This window comes from Myodes glareolus, chromosome X (genome assembly GCF_982192425.1).
Source record: "Myodes glareolus chromosome X, mMyoGla1.1, whole genome shotgun sequence".
Classification (NCBI taxonomy): Eukaryota; Metazoa; Chordata; class Mammalia; order Rodentia; family Cricetidae; genus Myodes; species Myodes glareolus.
Window position 1 is genome coordinate 147519159 of NC_142053.1, and position 16329 is coordinate 147535487.

Consider the following 16329-nt stretch of genomic DNA (forward strand, 5'->3'; position numbering starts at 1 on the left):
TACAAGAAATATATTCATGTGAAAAAGTGACTTTACAAGATTCACCCCTGCAGCAAATCTGTTCAGGAAATGCATTGTCTACACAAGGGACTCTAGGACTGTCCATATCAGTACAAGAATCTCTGAGACATTCACCCTCTGCTCAAGGGTCTCCAGATACTTCCTTTTCACCTGAAGAGGCTTCAGGCACTTGTTTGGACCAAGGGATTTCAGGGCAGTCATTGTCATTATCATTACCTAATCTAGGAGATCTTGGACTATCTGAATATTCACCGGGGCCTCTAGAAATATCACCATCTAACCATAGCACTGTAGGAATGCTGTCTTCTACTCATCGGATTATAGAAACTTCACCACCTGCCCAAGATTCTCTAAGACATCTGCTTCCTTCAGTGCAGATTCTACAAAAGGCTTCCCTTATGACAGAGACATCAGAACCATCGTCATCTACCAAAGAGGCTTGTAATGTAACAGACTCTTCCCCAGGAAGTTCAGAAACTTTTCAATCTACCCCAGGATCTCTGGAAATTTCATTCTCTAACCAAACTACTATAGCTATAGCACCATCTGTATTTGAAAAAGAAATTTTAGGATCATCAGTATCTCTGGAGGAATCCTTGGAACATTCCCCTCCTGAGCAAGGGTCTCTGATACCCACTCCACCTGCATCTGGGACTGGGTCATTCTCCCCCTCAGAACAAGATTGTCAGGAAATATCTTCAGGTGTACAAGGAGATTCACCCTCTCAGCAAGGCTATACAGAAAATTCATTGCATTCACAAGAGGCTCTGGGACTGTCCATGCCTTCAGATGGACATTCACCCTCTGCTCAAGGGTCTCCAGATACTTCCTTGTCACCTGAAGAGGCTTCAGGCACTTGTTTGGACCAAGGGCTTTCAGGGCAGTTATTATCATTATCATTATCTGATCTAGGAGATCTTGGAGTATCTGAATATTTACAGGGACCTCCAGAAACACCACCTTCTACCCATAACATTCTAGAAATACCATCTTCTACTCATGGTATTATACACACTGCATTACCAGCCCAAGATTCTCTAGGACATCTGCCTCCTTCAGTGCAGATTCTACAACAGGCTCCCCTTATGACAGAGACATCAGAACCTTTGCCATCTACCAAAAAGGCTTATAATGTATCAGACTCTTCCCCAGGAACTTCAGATACTTTGCCATCTACCCCAGGATGTCTGGAAATTTTGTTCTGTGACCAAAGTACCATAGGACTGTCTGTATCTGAAAAAGTAATTTTAGGACCATCAGTATCTCTGGAGGAATCCCTGGGGCATTCTCCTTCTGAACAATGGTCTCTGAGACCCACTCCACCTGCATCTGGGACTGGGTCGCTCTCCCCCTCAGAACAAGGTTGTCTGGAAATATCTTCAAGTATACAAGGAGATTCACCCTCTCAGCAAGGCTATACAGGAAATTCATTATATTCACAAGAGGCCCTCAGACTGCCCAAATCAGCACAGGAATCATTCGGACATTCATCATCTGCTCAAGGCTCTCCAGATATGTCTTTGTCATCCCAAGAGGCTTCAGGCCCTTCTTTGGACCATGCGTCTTTAGGAAAGTCATCATCTGAAGCAGGAAATCTTGGACTTTCTGACTCAGATCAGGAGATACTAGAAGCTCCACTATTTACCCAAAGTATTTTAGAAATGCCATCTTCTAACAAAGGGATTACAAAAACTTCAACAATTTCCCAAGATTATTTAGAACATCTGCCTCCTTCAGTGAAGACTCTGCAACCTTCTGTTATATCAGAAACCTCAGAACCTTTGCCAACAGTCAAAGAGGTTTGTAAGACTTCAGAATCTGAGTCAGGTGCTCTGGAATCTTTACCATCTTTTTTAGAGGCTCTGAGACATTTGACCTCTGACCAATGTACTCTAGGACCTTCATTACATGATCAAGGAAGTCTGGAGCCATCAACACCTCTCCATGAGACTCTTGGAAACCTCAAACCATCCCAAGGGGTTCTAGAACCTATGCCATCTACCCAAGAAGGTGTAGGAACTTCTTTTTCAACGGAGGTTTGGGGATTGTCCACTTGTGCACATGACGACTTTATTCCAATTCCTTCTCATGGTGACTGTCTGAGATATTCCTCTTATCCTAATAAAAGCCATAGACATTTCAATTCTACCAAAAAAATACCAAGGCATGCTCCATTTCCTGAAGGAGATATCAGATATTCACTTTCAGAACTAGATGTCTTAAGATCATCTTCTGCCAAAAGTAGGCTCACATCTTCCATATATGTCAGAAAGAACTCAAGTTCTACCTCTACTCCTCCAAGGAGTGTCTCACCCCCAGAATCATCAGAATTGAACTTCAGATCTAGTTCCCCTTCTAGAAAATATTTCAGATGTTCTCCCTCTCCACAAGGTGGCTCCAGACATTCAAAATCAAAGAAAACAAAATCAAAACATGATTCTAAAGAATCATGCCTCAAATCTGTCCCATCAGAAGAAAAAGGGTTGAAATTTCACCATTCTCCCAAAAAGGAGGGCAGAGATACAGTTTCTAACAAAGTTAATGCAAGGCCTAAAAGTGATCCCAAAAAGAGCCCCACTACTACTTCTGCTAAGGGAGGTTGTAGATCCTCCCGATCTCATGAGGAGGTCCTCAAATGTTCTCCATCTTCCCAAGGCAGCCCTAGATGTTCCAGATCTTCCAAAATCAAATTGGAACAGGTTCCCTCTAACAAAACAGATGTTCATGTTTCCCATTCAGAACATGAGGTCTGCAAACTACACTTTTTGTCCAAAACAGAGTCCAAAAATTCATCCTCCAAAAGGGACCAGAAACCAAAAGCTACTCCTCAAGAGTGCATAGAATCTTCCCTCTCTATGGCAGGCTGCAGATTCTCACAGTCTCATGAGGAGGGCGGCAGAAGTTCTGCATCACCCCAAGGCAATCATAAACATTCCAGGTCTATCAAAACTAAATTGGAACAGGCCCCCTCTAACAAAGCAGATGTGCATGCTTCCCATACAGAACATAAGGGCTGTAAGAATCTCCCATTGTCACAAAGAGGATTTAGACATGCTTCATCTGTCAAAAGGGACAAGGAACCAAACGCTACTCCCCAAGAGAGCATAGAAGCTTCCACGTCTGCAGAAGAGGACATAGGAACTACTCCCTCTCATGAAGAGACTCTCAGACATTCTATCTCTCCTCATGAGACTTCCAGCCTTACTTCTTCTTCTACCAAAACAAGACTCTGGCATTCCCCTTATACTCAAGAAGTCATCAAAACTCCCAGTGAGGCCCAACAAAGCTTCAGGTCATCTCCAGATGGAGACAGTCCCACTGGGAGTGTCAAGTCTTTCTCATCACCCGAATGCAATGATGTCAGACATCCTGTTTCTACAAAGGAGGACTTTAAACACACTCTTTCTGTTCAAGAGGGACAGAAACCTTCCACTGATGCCAGAGAGGGGAGTGGGGCATGGATTCCTGTACAGTGGGGACTCATATATTCACCAATTCCAAAAGCGAGTGCCACATCATTCCCTGTTGTCCAAGGAAATTTCAGACATAGTCGACCTCAACTAGCAGACCTGAGATCTTCCCTTTCTTACCAAGGAAGAGACACAGGCTTCCAATATGAACATGGGACCCCCATATGTAACCCTTCTCTCCTAGGAGGCCACAGATATTCACGTTCATTCCCATGCAATCTCCGAAGGATCCCCTTGCCAAAAAAGAACCTTAGCTCTTACCTCTTCCCTCAAGAAGGCACCAGGTCTTCTCAGTGTGACCAAAGGGGCCTCAGACTTTCCTGTGGCCACCCCATCCAAGGCAGCTTTAGAATGTTTCAATCTGAAAGAGAGAGCCTCAAGAATAGCCCATCTAAAACACTGAGCCACAGATTTCCTCCTTGTCACCAAAGGGAATACAGAAATGTGCCCTCTAATGTAGAGTGGGTTAAAACTTCAATTTCTGCCCCAGGAAGCCCACAATACAATCCTTCTGCCCATGGAGGCTTCAAACCTTACACGCCTGTCAAACTGAAGTTCTAAAAATGCTCATCTCAAGAGGGAATACTCTCTGTTATCATGCCATCTTTATATCATCTTATGCACAGGCCAGCCTCATATTTTTCTACTCTGTGTCTCACATAAACCACAGGAGTTTATAACTTTTCCTACTCATCAAAAACCCGTTAAACCTTGAATTTCCATTCCCGACTATTCCAGATGTACATTGAGGCATCAGATTGGTTCATTTGACTATAAAGAAGGCAGGCATTTTCCATCTGATTATTAATAGGTCACAGTTTCTACACAGAACATGATAAACAATCTATTACCCACTGAGAATAGCATGTGCTTATTCTGACTAATGTTGCCCGAGATTTACTTCATATGGTTTAGCGGGTGACAGATTAACTCCCTCTGTCTAAGAAGTTCTGAGTGTTTCTTATTCTAATCATCTGACTTCAAAGCCTCTGTCCAAAAATAAAACTACCCTGGTGCCTGAAGTTTTAGAGCGTTAGAACATCCAGCAGTGCCCTAAACCCAGTATATATGCCTTAACTTGATCAGGAGAAATAAAAAAATGAATAAATCACAGGAACAGAAGTAGTTAACTGATTTGGTCCAGAGACATTGCCTCCTAGCATGTTGAAGACTGATCACACTGCTGCCTGCACTGCAAGACATGGATATTCTACATTCCCATGAAGATTGATCAGGAAATGTTCAGACTTCTTTAATTCCCAAATTGACTCTTGATATTCCATGCTTCCCACAAGAGTCTTTGACCTTTCTGCATTCCCCAAAATAGCATAAGGCTTTCTGTCTCTAAAAACAGAAAATTTTGTACTCAAAATTCCATTTCTCTGGATGCTTCATTCTCATTCTGTACAGAGGTTCTCCAATATTATTTTCTGACAAAGGGGCCTCAGACTTATTCCTTCAGGCCCAGGAGGACTCATCCTTTGCCCCAGTGACTGAAGTGGAGCTCAAATTATTTTCCAGGACTCACTGGGTGCTCAGGCACAACTCTTCTGAACCAGGATGCAGAATTCACTCCACCAATTCTCAAGAAGGCTATAGCCCCACCGCAACAGAACCAAAGCTCTTCAAAACAGATGTATGAATGAAAGGATCTTCTGACCTCTCCTTCAGCACTGGGGGGGTCTCAGATCTTTTCCAATGGCCAAAGTGGCCTCAGTCTTTTTTGTCTATATTGAAAGTAACCCATAACTTTTATCAGTAAACTTATTACCTGTCAACAACAAAAGCTTCAGTCTGCTCCACTTCAGGGTTCAAGGGAAGATTGACACACCTTTCCTTTGAGAATCAGGAGACCTCAAACATTCTCTAATTGCCCAAATGGACCTCATATTTATAACTTCATAACAAGGGTTTTGTGCACATCCTCAATGCTGAAGGAAGCCTGAGATGTAATGTGAGAAGCAAAGATGTCTCAGACTTCCCCAATGCTCCAAGAAGACCAGAAATACAAACCCTTTAGAATTAATGAGCCATAGAATTTCTTCTAAATTACACTGGAGAGTAAGATTCATTCCCGAACCAGGACAGTTCAGACCTCCAGCTACCAACTCCATCATGTCTTAGATATACCCCTCAAAATTAAATTAATTCACTAATTGAGGAAGCTTACACCTTGATGCACTATCTTCTCAAGAGGGTTATAAATTTATTTACTTCAACCACAGTAAACCCTAATTTTTCATACTTTGTCAAAGGAGGGTTTCTCTAACATGCTGTCTTTGAACAAGAAAACATAGCTTCCTTTGTCTCTACTGGAGGAGTCTGAGACAAACCCGTTTGATAAAGTAAGCTACAGAACCGGCCCTGTGACTGAAAAAGCTCTCAAAAATTCAGACTTGGTTGACAGGTACTTGAGATTGACTCCCTATTATCAGGAAAACATAGGAACTTCTCTTTGTGTTCATGGCCTACTCAGGTCTACCAAATAACTAATAGAGACTACAGCGTGTCATTCAGAACTGAATGGCCAGTAAATACACTTCTGACCACCAAAAGAACCTCATGGAACTCTACATTGAAGTTGCATGGCAGAAGAATAAAAAGTACCCTGGATCTAAGATCATCTGTTTTCATGCTGCACACCAGATATATGCCTGTCCTCCATGTCTACACCTGTGCAGCCTATCCACAGTTTAAGTAGGGAACAGACCTAGGGACTATAATTCAACTTGTAAGAAGAACCATCTGACTGTCATTATGCCTCAAAAGGAGTCCTCAGAGAAAAGAATTTTCCAGAGTTCACTGAAGAATTGGAGCAGGACTAGCAAGTTCCATGGATCTCCTCCTCTACAGCAGGTAAGCAGTGGCATTCCCATTTGTCCAACAAGGTTTGGGAACTCTCTCCTTTCCAAAACCTTAATATTTTCTTTCTGTGATAACTTACTCCGTAAAATACCCTTTTGGCCCAAATGGCCTTCATAAATTTCCCTCTGAAGAAGTGCACCTGCAATATTTCACCATTGACAAATGAGCATATTTCCCTGTGGTTAGTTCATAGAAGTCAAGATAAGTAGACAAATCCAGGAATCCATGACACTTCCTTAAGTAAAGTAGCCATGGTATAGATTTCTCAGTGACACCAAGTCCCGTTTGCCTGCATAGAATTCTTAGGAGTAAACCACACTGTGCCTCCTCCTGAGTATCTTAATGAATCCTGATATTGATGCTTGGTCTCTTGCAGATTCAGCTAAAGATATTCTAAACTATGAAGAAGAGTTATATGGTTAAGCAATTCTAGGAGCTTATGAGGTATAGAAATCAATTGAATTTTTATCATGGTTATATGGGATTTTCAAATCCTGATCATATCTCCCCTGCCTCATGGGTCTCAGAAACTCCTTTCGTCACAAGGGTACTTACTCCTCCCTTTGATCAAGGAGATATCTGATCTTCATCCTGGAAAACGGGAGTCCTACATCTTCCCAGTTTTTTCAAAGGCTTAGATGTTCCTTTTGTGTGAGGGGCCCATATAATTTCTGATATTATGAAGTGGACCTCAGACATTATTCTTAATTAATGGGTCTCAGATTTGCACTTCAGTAAACTGTAGGCACAATATTGATCCAATGAGAGCCTCTGACAATAAATACCCTGTCAAGGACGGTGGTTATATTCTACTTTCCTTGAAAGGGGGGACTTAAGACACACCATTTCCTTTCAAGGGAACTGATAGAAACTCACCTGATTAAGGGGATACAGACCAGGCCAGTGACATGAAGACTCACTCAAATGTTCATTTTTTAGTCATGTAAACTCCAAATAGGAACTCTCTGACATTGGCATTTCAGAAAAACCACTTTTATCTGCAGAAACCTCAGTTCTATTTCTCTAACTGTGAAGATGTTAATCTTTCCCCTCTGATCTGGGTGTCCAGGCATGCCCAAATGAACAAAGGGATGTCAGACCACTCTGAACTGATATCCTGGGACAAAACAGTAAAAATCTGATCCCTGATTAAACCCTTTTACTTTTAAGATTCTCACCAGAAATGGAGTGGTCCCACTTTGTCTCCTATGCCTGTGCTACTGATCAAAGGCATATGGAGGACACAGGGCTAGCAACTACCAACCAATCAGTATAGAAACACTCTGCTTCCCTTGCAGATCTCCTGAGGAAATTGGTAGCATGGGGAAATAGGGAGAGGATTGAAGGAGAAGGGAGATGCAGAGAGGGAAGCAGAGAAAAATGTAGAGCTCAATAAAAATCAATTATAAAAGGAAAAAAAGCACTCTTCTTGAAATCAATCTTCAGAGCCCCCAAGCACATGGGTATTCCATAGTGTGAGGACATTTGGACCTTATAAGATATTGGCTTATCCTTCTAGTTCCCAAAGTAACCTTGGAGCTTCATCTTCTGCTTGTGGGTTTCTGGACCTTTGGTCTCTTTCCTAACTTCCCAAAACATTCTCCCTTTCAAACATGGAGCCTGAAACCTTCCATGAATGGCCTAATAGGTCTTCCATCAAGCTGTTCAGGCATAGGTCCATGGGAGACTCTCTCTATAAACAAAGGACACTACTCCACTCTGGTTTGAGGTTCCATAGGCATGTTTGACCATCAGAGCATAGAACCCCATGACATCTGCCTTATGATCAGTCAATATAATTGGAAAGACTTCAACATTTCTGTCTAGAAAAGGACTGCTGAACACAAACTACAGGACATAAACTAGCCAGGAACAATCATCCAGGCCTTTGGAAGAAGACCTAGATAGTTGCTGCCTTGTCTCTCCTAGAAGGAACACAAACTATGAATAAGAGTTGGAAGGTTATGATCAGTACTGGAAACTTTCTCCACTGTATAAGTTGCCAAGGATATTCACCTTCAACAGAATTGTGTTTGACATTTTCACACTCTGCCCAAAGGTGATTCTGTCCTCATTTTTCTATAGTGTCTCAGAGGTTTTCTCTCTTATTTTGGGCTCAGAATTTTTACTATTCCTATTATTATTATTATTATTATTATTATTATTATTATTATTATTATTAATCAGTCACCTATTCCTTCTCAGTACATGGAACAAGATGTCAGAATTCTTCTAAGACTTAGATTTCCCTAAACCCCATTTTCCAATGAGCCCTACCCTAAAATATTTGTTTGGTGTTCCGTGATCCTTATATATTCTTATTCCTCCCAAGTGACTCTGTCTTTTTTCTTCTCATTGCAGTGGTGTCAGACCAAGAGTGCATTATACTACCAAGTCAAGCAAGTATCAGACATTCATGGTCTTCCCTGAAGGTTTGTGAACCAATTATCTATTTTCTTCCAGGAAGAGGATTGCAGAAGTTCAGTTTGCACAAAAGGAAATCTGAAATATCAACCTCTATTGAAAGGTCACCCAAAACTGACCCCTGAATAGAAGGGATGTCTAAGACCTCCACCCTCTGACCTTCAGCTCTTTAGTCTACCCTAAGACTAAAGAACCATCAAGCTTCCCTTCTAAAGTTGGTGACCTCACACATTCCTCTACTAACTAGGATTGCTTTAGATCTGGCCCCTCTGATCAAGGGTCATAAGCATATAAACACATATGTGATCAATGGGATCTCACAACTTTCTGCTTTAAGATCACAGGACAGAAGGTAGAAAGAGAAAATTGGCTATCAAGCCATGTGTTTCCAAGTTTGGTAATCAAAAATGCACTGTTTCTTTTATTCACAAATATGCACAGCTGAACACAACCTTGAGGAAACATCAATGCTTGCATAACCACTTAGCCTGTTGGAAGATTGTTATGAGATTTGCCTTAGACTCTCAAAGATTTCACACTGGGTATGTATGTTTGCTTTGGGGAAAATAGCTGGATGCTAGTTCAGTGCCAGAATCTTATTCCATTGCCCAAGATGCCATGGAACCCTCCCCTTCTGATCATGGGTGAACTGCATATTCTATCAAATATGACTGGAACCCTCCTCCCTGTGAATAAAGACATTCGGGATTTCTCATTTTCTCAAGGTAGTCTCATAGCTTCCCATTCTGAGAAGAGGTTCTCCCCTGTTTTCAAGAGACCTCATATATACTTTTTTATTGAAGTTTTCATGAGAACTACCCTGAGTCAGACTGGGCCATCATCCTTCCCTTTATTAAAAATGTGTACATACACCTTATCCACCTGTACAAGGGAGACGAGGAAGCATTGTCTTTGACTCTAGGACACTCATGCATTCTTTTTTTCCACAAGGTTGTAACATGAGAGCTGACTATTGGAGTTTATGTCCCACCTGCTACCCCACAGCCAACAAGCCCCAAAGAATATCACACAGAGAACTCCATAAGATTATAAACTGATTGGTCCATTAGGTCAGGCTTCCTATTAGCTCTTGTAACTTATATTAACTCATTCTTCTTATCTATATTAGCCACATGGCTTAGTACCTTTCTCATCAGGGCAGGTCACATCTCACCTCTTTGGAGTCTGGGCAGGAGTGTGGGGGGAGCTTCCTGCTTCACAGAATACTCCTGTTCTCATTTCCAAGCCTCTACTTCCTGTCTGGTTGACCCACCTATACTTCATGCATGGCCAATCAGAGTTTATTTAAAACATGATTGACAGAATACAGACAATTCTTCCCCACCACAAGGTGACATTAGAGATGTTATTTTGAATAATATTGCATCCTACCTTGTAGGATTCCATCAAAAATTCTCAAGCATTCCATTCTGTCTTTGAAGTACCTTGAAAATATGCTACTCTAAATAAAAATGATTTAAACCATTTATATTTGGCACTGGTGGCTAGGGAAATGCATTGATCCACTCTAGGTTGTGATCCCCAGTCCTAAATGTAGAAAAGGAAACTGAATTCTAAGCTATGTTTTTTCAATCCAATGACTAGAAATCAACTGACCCCATCACTGCTGCCCATACACGGATTATGAAAACAACCTCAAAAAAGAGGAAACCTAGCTGTTGATAGCCATCCAGGCACACTGAAAAATGGTCTTGCTGCTGCCTGAACTCTCCAAGACTCAACACAAGATGAGCAAGCTCTAAAGAAGAGTTGGAAGCTGAAGTGCAGTAATGGGACCTTCCTTCACTGAATAAGGTAGTAAGGACATTCACCTTCAACAGGATGGTGCATAACATTTCTCCCCTCTGTGCAAGCATTTTCTAACTCATACCCTTGCCCTATACAGGTCACAAAATTTTCCCTTTCTCACTGCTTCCACTCTCAATGCTTCCACTCTCTTCAGACTAGCGTACTCCTTTTACTTCACTGATGAAAATGTCAGACCTCCCTCCTAGGACAAAGCCTACTGCAGATCTTCCCCATTTGCCTAAGGTGGTTTCAAGTAATCATTTTGTGGCAAAGACCCACATACTTTACCTTTGAATAAATAGGTCCCAGCTTAAATATTCCTACACCACTTACACTGTAAAAGTAAGAATCAGATTTGCTTTTACAGTGAAAGGGGGAGCTATGGTTACAAACTTCAACCACAAAAACTATAAAGATCCCATTTTTGCCAAAAGGTGCCTGGAATATTCCACAGTGATAAACAAGGTGTCAAAATTGGTTTCCATGACCAAAGGTGTTGCAAATCATTCACTCTGTATTTAATTGAGCTTCAGGTCTAGCCACTGACCCTGGGATGCCCTAGAGCATTCCCTTTCTTTCATGGACACATTTCACTTGACCCTTGGACTCATATTACCTTAGTACCAATCCCAGGGGCTAAGATTGCTATGAAAACGCTTTTATAACCATGGGATCTCATGAGATTCTAGGTAGAGGAAAAAAGATAAAAACTAAAACTAATAATCATGCCATCTGCCTAGAATGTAGCTGTCAAAAATGTAAAATGTTCCCATATTTCATGTAAATGAAGACTGTGCTTAAAATCCAGCTGTTAAAACCCAAATAATTACACAGAAAATATATTAATTACAACACCGCTTGGCCTATTAGCCCAGGCTTCTTTTTAACTCTTACATCTTAAATTAACCAATTTCTATTCATCTATGTATCACTATACGGCTGTGGCCTACTGGAAAAACTCTGCTGTACTTCTCCTTCAGTAGCTACATGGCCTGTCCTGGATTCCACCTAATCTCTTTCTATATCTCTTTCAGCCTGGCTATATTCCGCCCTGCCATAGGTCAAAGCAGATTTATTTATTAACCAAAAAAAACATATACAGAAGGACATCCCACATCACTTACATTGATGATTAAGCACAGATCAATACAACCCTGAGGAAGCATTGAAGTTTGCACAACCACTTATCATGTTGAAAGAGTGTTGTAATTGCTTCTTGTACTCTTCCCAACAGTTGATGCAATACATGGATCATGGAAGTTGGAAACACAGTAGGAAGCAAATGATGCTGAACCATACCACTCAAGTTAAACTAGCATTTTCTCTTCTGCACAATGGGGTGAGTGGATCTCGCTATTTGGTCAAACATAGTCAGGCACTTTTTCTATAAGAAACACAGTTCAGATTTACCTCAGAAGTTTCCCATCTGAATATGGGTTTCCCAAACTGTTCCTATTTTCAAGGCATCTCACACTGTACCTTTTTGATGACTAATTATCAGAAGACCACTTTGATTAAAGCAGCTGTCAGGCCCTTCCGCTATAACAAATAATACCCAAGGCAGTCCCTCTCAGTTTAAGGAAATTCATAAGAATACCTGGTTTGTATAAAAGTCATCTCAGAATTTCCTTTTTTCTCAAGGTGACCAGGATTAATGGATCCTCAGATCACCCCCTATATGCATGTGGGCTTCTGAATTATTCCCACAATGAAGATCTTTCCCCTCTAACTACATCCACTTTGAAAATGCATGTGTGACTGAAGGGACTTCATCTTGCTCTGCTTTGAGGTAACAGAGCCTGAGACTTAGGTCATCTTTGTTTCATTAAAGTCACCAGAATGAGGAGGTCTCCTCCTTCATGCACACACCAATGTGGGTGATAAGAACTGGACCCTGTCAATCATGACTGATAAATGATGCTAAATTTGCCACCAGGACTGCCACAGTGTTCCTGGATATGTGAATTTTCAAAACTCTGATGAAGTCCTTCCTCCACTGCACAAGGTAGACTAGGATACTCCCTTTTGCCTAAGTGGTTTGTGACTTTGCTTCCCTCTTTAAGTCTGCCAAAGTCTTCCATTCCTAACCACCATCTATTTCTGTCAATTAGACCTCAAATGCACACTCTGTAATCAAGAGGGCATGATATCTATCCTGCATGACTGACGGGGCCAGGGAAGATGTATACCTGTCCAAGGCCCCAAAACTTTCAAATTCCAATCAAAATGGCCTTCAAAACTTACCCTCACATAGCAAGGATCCAATCATTCCCTTTTGATGTAGGAGGACTCAGACCTTCTCCTCTTCTACTTAAATATGTTTCACCTCCAATACATCATCTGAAAGGGTCATCATTATCCTCTTTTTTTTCCAGGACCCTCAAATTCCTGCCATCTGATCAAGAGGTCCGAAAATGTCTTTCTTTCATAGAGGAGATTCAGAGTATCTAACTCCGCATATTATAGCATCAGACACAATTTAAATACTTGGTTTTTCCCCTCAATCTATGGGGAAATAAAACTTTCTCCCAAAGCCAAAGATGGCTTGAAATATATCCTCTTTTGCCCAAGGATGGTGCAGGCCTACCATCTCTACTATGGGGCCTATAGATCTTGTTCTCTTGACTATGTATGTCTGTTATATTCCCAACTGTCTAGGATTGCTTCAAACTTTCTTCGTGCTACATATATGGGATTATCTTATCTGACCAGTGGCTTCTTAGACTGAAAATAACCATCCAACCACTTTGAAAACATGCAACGATTACTTCTCAGCATTTCACAAGCCCACAAAGGTATGGATATTCTCAATACTGAAAAAGATTTGGAAGCTGATTAGGCCAGATGGGACTTTCCTTTGCTCCAGAATGCTTATGCTTAATGGAAAATTGTCTTTCCTATTTCATTGAACATTGCCATAGATTACACCTCTGACAAATAGGTGTAGACTATCACCTGTGCACAAAATGTCTCAGAAACTCCAGTTACGACCAGAGTGCATTAATATTTCTCATCATTCCCATGAATTCTGCCACATTATGTTTTTGATAAAGGGTGTAATAGCCCTTTTTATTTCTGTCCAAAATACCAAGGCCCTACCCCATCTTATATAGTGAGATTTAGACCTTCACATCAATGAAGAGTGTCTCAGGCCTGCCTTGTGTGATCAAGGACATTTCACCATTGATTCACTTATAACTTCTAATTTGCATGGCTTGGAAAGTACTGTTCTGACTAAAGAGATCTCAGAGCTCTCTGGACCAAGGTCCTTGAACACAACAGCAAGATGAGGGTAACACAGACTAATGTCTTCACTCTAGTCCCTTAGACAGAAAATTCCTGTCCCACATGAAGAGGAATTTGTGGATTGACCTATACCAGACGAAGAAACTGAGTCACAGACTTCTGTCGTGCAGCCTCTTAGAAGACTTCTAAGACTGCTGACATGCCTGACATGGACATTCATAAAATGTGTATTCTAGATTGTGATTTCAAGTGTGGTGCCAAGGAAGAAGTGAGTGCCTGGGTTTTCTCTATTTCTCAGGGTATCATTCATGTTTAAGCTTCTCCCCAATAGGGTCACAGACATATGACCAAGGGAGGCTGAGATTATTCCACCCTGTCCTAGGGAGCTTCTGACTCCTCCTTCTAAGTAAGAGGGTCTTAGATCTTTCACTTGCTCCCAAATTGATAGCAGGAATTCTTCTTCTGTACACTTAGGCTTTTTCTGCCTACCTAAGTTCTGCCTTGCTGTAGGTCCAAAACAGTTTATTTATTAATGGTAATCACAGCACACAGAGGGGACTCTCACATCATGGATATGCTCCACCTATGCAGAGAAGCCTGAGAGTATCCTTTTTTTACTGTTGTGGCTTTTAGACTATCCCCTCTCCCAAGTATACCTCCAAGTTTTGTCTTCTGACCAAAGGGTTTCAGACCTGCCTGCTCTAATAGAGAGGTACAGTCTACCAACCTGCATGGGGTCTTAGATCTTCTGAATATGCCCTTGTGGGATTAAACTTACTAGGTCCATATTATTGGGCCACATACCATTCTGATGTGACCAAAGGAGTTTAAGTCTACTGCCTATGATTTGCCAGACAGCCTCAGATCTTCTCATTATGCAAGTTGTCTTCAAATAGGCCTCTCTATTCAAGGAGAGCTCACAGTTTTCTCCTCTGATTCAGTGGCCTCAGACATTCCCCCACCCAAACATGAGACCATAGACTATTTTTCTTCAAACAATGACTTCTCCAGACATCCCAGGCTTAAAGTCTCCAAGTCTATCTGTTGCAAGTAGAGTCTAGAACTGCCTCAGAGTCAAAATTAATAAAATGTGGTCCCCATCATTCAAACCTAGATCTGAGCAACTGAACATATGCTTGAGAAGGAGAGCCAGCTTGGGACTCTCATGCAGGCATTTGGAAAATACTCAGATTGCTGCCTCACCTACCACACATTCACTACAGTGGACAGATGTTTGAGTCTCCGATGAAGAGCTGGACGATGATAAGGAAGTTCCTGGAATGCGTTCCACTGTATGAGGTGAGCTGAGACCTTGATCTCATGTCAAGCAGTGCGTATGCTGATTTCCAGCTTTACCCAATCCAACATGTTAGTCTATATCTACAATAGCCCCAGATAGCCACACACCTCACAAGACGCCCTCAAACATTTCCCAACTGACCCTGGGGTCCTTGTATTTTCTCCATGGCACTTGTTTCCCCCCTTCTTCACCATGCACCTTGGCAAGCCTCCGACCTCTCACCTCTGACCCTTTGATCCCTATTTGTACATTTCTGACTTATGTGGGAGACATTTAATGTCTGAATATGAGGCCTTCAATAGTGTTCCCATTGACCAAGGGTGTCTCATACATACTCTTTTCCTTTAATGAAGTATTCAAACTCCACATCTGGCCAAGAGAATTTCAGATCTTCCTTTTCTGTTATGTATGGTGTCTATACTAACATCCTTATCCAAAGGGCCTCTGGTTTTATCTTCTGACCAAGCAACTGTCTGATATTCCCTCTCTGCTTGAAGACACATGCATATGAGGTGGACAGAAGTCTTGGGCACACTTCTAATCAATATAACATTCTTCCCTTCAAGTTTGAGGCCTCAGAGTTAAGGAATAGCAAGGAGAGTCTGGAAAACAGCCATCAGTCTTGAGGGCATTCATCAGAACATCAGAAGTGGACTGTTCCTAACCTTAGTGCCCTGAACAGGATGACTGAACACCAAACTGTGAGGTGGAAAAAGTGACAGACACCAGCCTCGCTCTTGCAATAATGTTCAGATTACTGCATATCCTTCTGAAGATGCCCTAGATGATATTGTTACTTTGTTGTTGTTTTGATTGTTGTTCTCTTTTTGGTATTATTGTTTGCTTTTAAGTTTAAAGAGGACACCTTGATATTTTTTGGTATGTTAATTATCTACTGGCATTAAACTCTGGCAACCAAATGAATAAATGTTCTACTCTATTTGGAAATCACAACATATGCATATCTTCCACCTTCTTGTATCAAAGACATACCGTAATTCTATTTTACAAATGCAGTCATTTTACCAACATATGTTCTGTGTGTGTGTGTGTGTGTGTTCAAAACTGTTTCCTGTGATATGTTAAATTTTTACACCTAATGATTAATTTTCATAAAAATTCAATTCATTTATGTATTTACTTTATATCCCAGACACAACCTCCACCCTCCCCATTCCCCTCTGATCCCACCCC

At 41.4% G+C, this 16329-nt stretch overlaps 1 protein-coding gene across 9 annotated transcripts; it reads left to right on the top strand.

The window, feature by feature from the left end:
• The first annotated feature begins 106 nt into the window (after window positions 1-106).
• Window positions 107-16083, top strand: LOC148117541 (uncharacterized). 9 transcript variants are annotated; one of them, XM_087902852.1, is made up of 9 exons: window positions 107-6347; window positions 6733-6800; window positions 8718-8788; window positions 9222-10595; window positions 11824-11928; window positions 13248-13384; window positions 13910-14103; window positions 14950-15134; window positions 15702-16083. In XM_087902852.1, the coding sequence occupies exon 1, from the start codon at window positions 318-320 to the stop codon at window positions 4050-4052; it is 3735 nt and encodes a 1244-aa protein (XP_087758978.1). In that variant the 5' UTR covers window positions 107-317; the 3' UTR covers window positions 4053-6347; window positions 6733-6800; window positions 8718-8788; window positions 9222-10595; window positions 11824-11928; window positions 13248-13384; window positions 13910-14103; window positions 14950-15134; window positions 15702-16083. The 9 variants fall into 9 exon arrangements, with proteins under 9 accessions (XP_087758978.1, XP_087758980.1, XP_087758977.1 ...); XM_087902854.1 differs by having other exon boundaries at window positions 10386-10595; XM_087902851.1 differs by lacking the exon at window positions 6733-6800 and having other exon boundaries at window positions 9222-9322; window positions 10386-10595.
• Window positions 16084-16329: the final 246 nt, after the last annotated feature.

What these genes read in the sequence shown, in the direction of transcription:
- LOC148117541 (XM_087902848.1), top strand. Translation starts at nt 318, where the DNA reads ATGCTGTCTTCTACTCATCGGATTATAGAAACTTCACCACCTGCCCAA.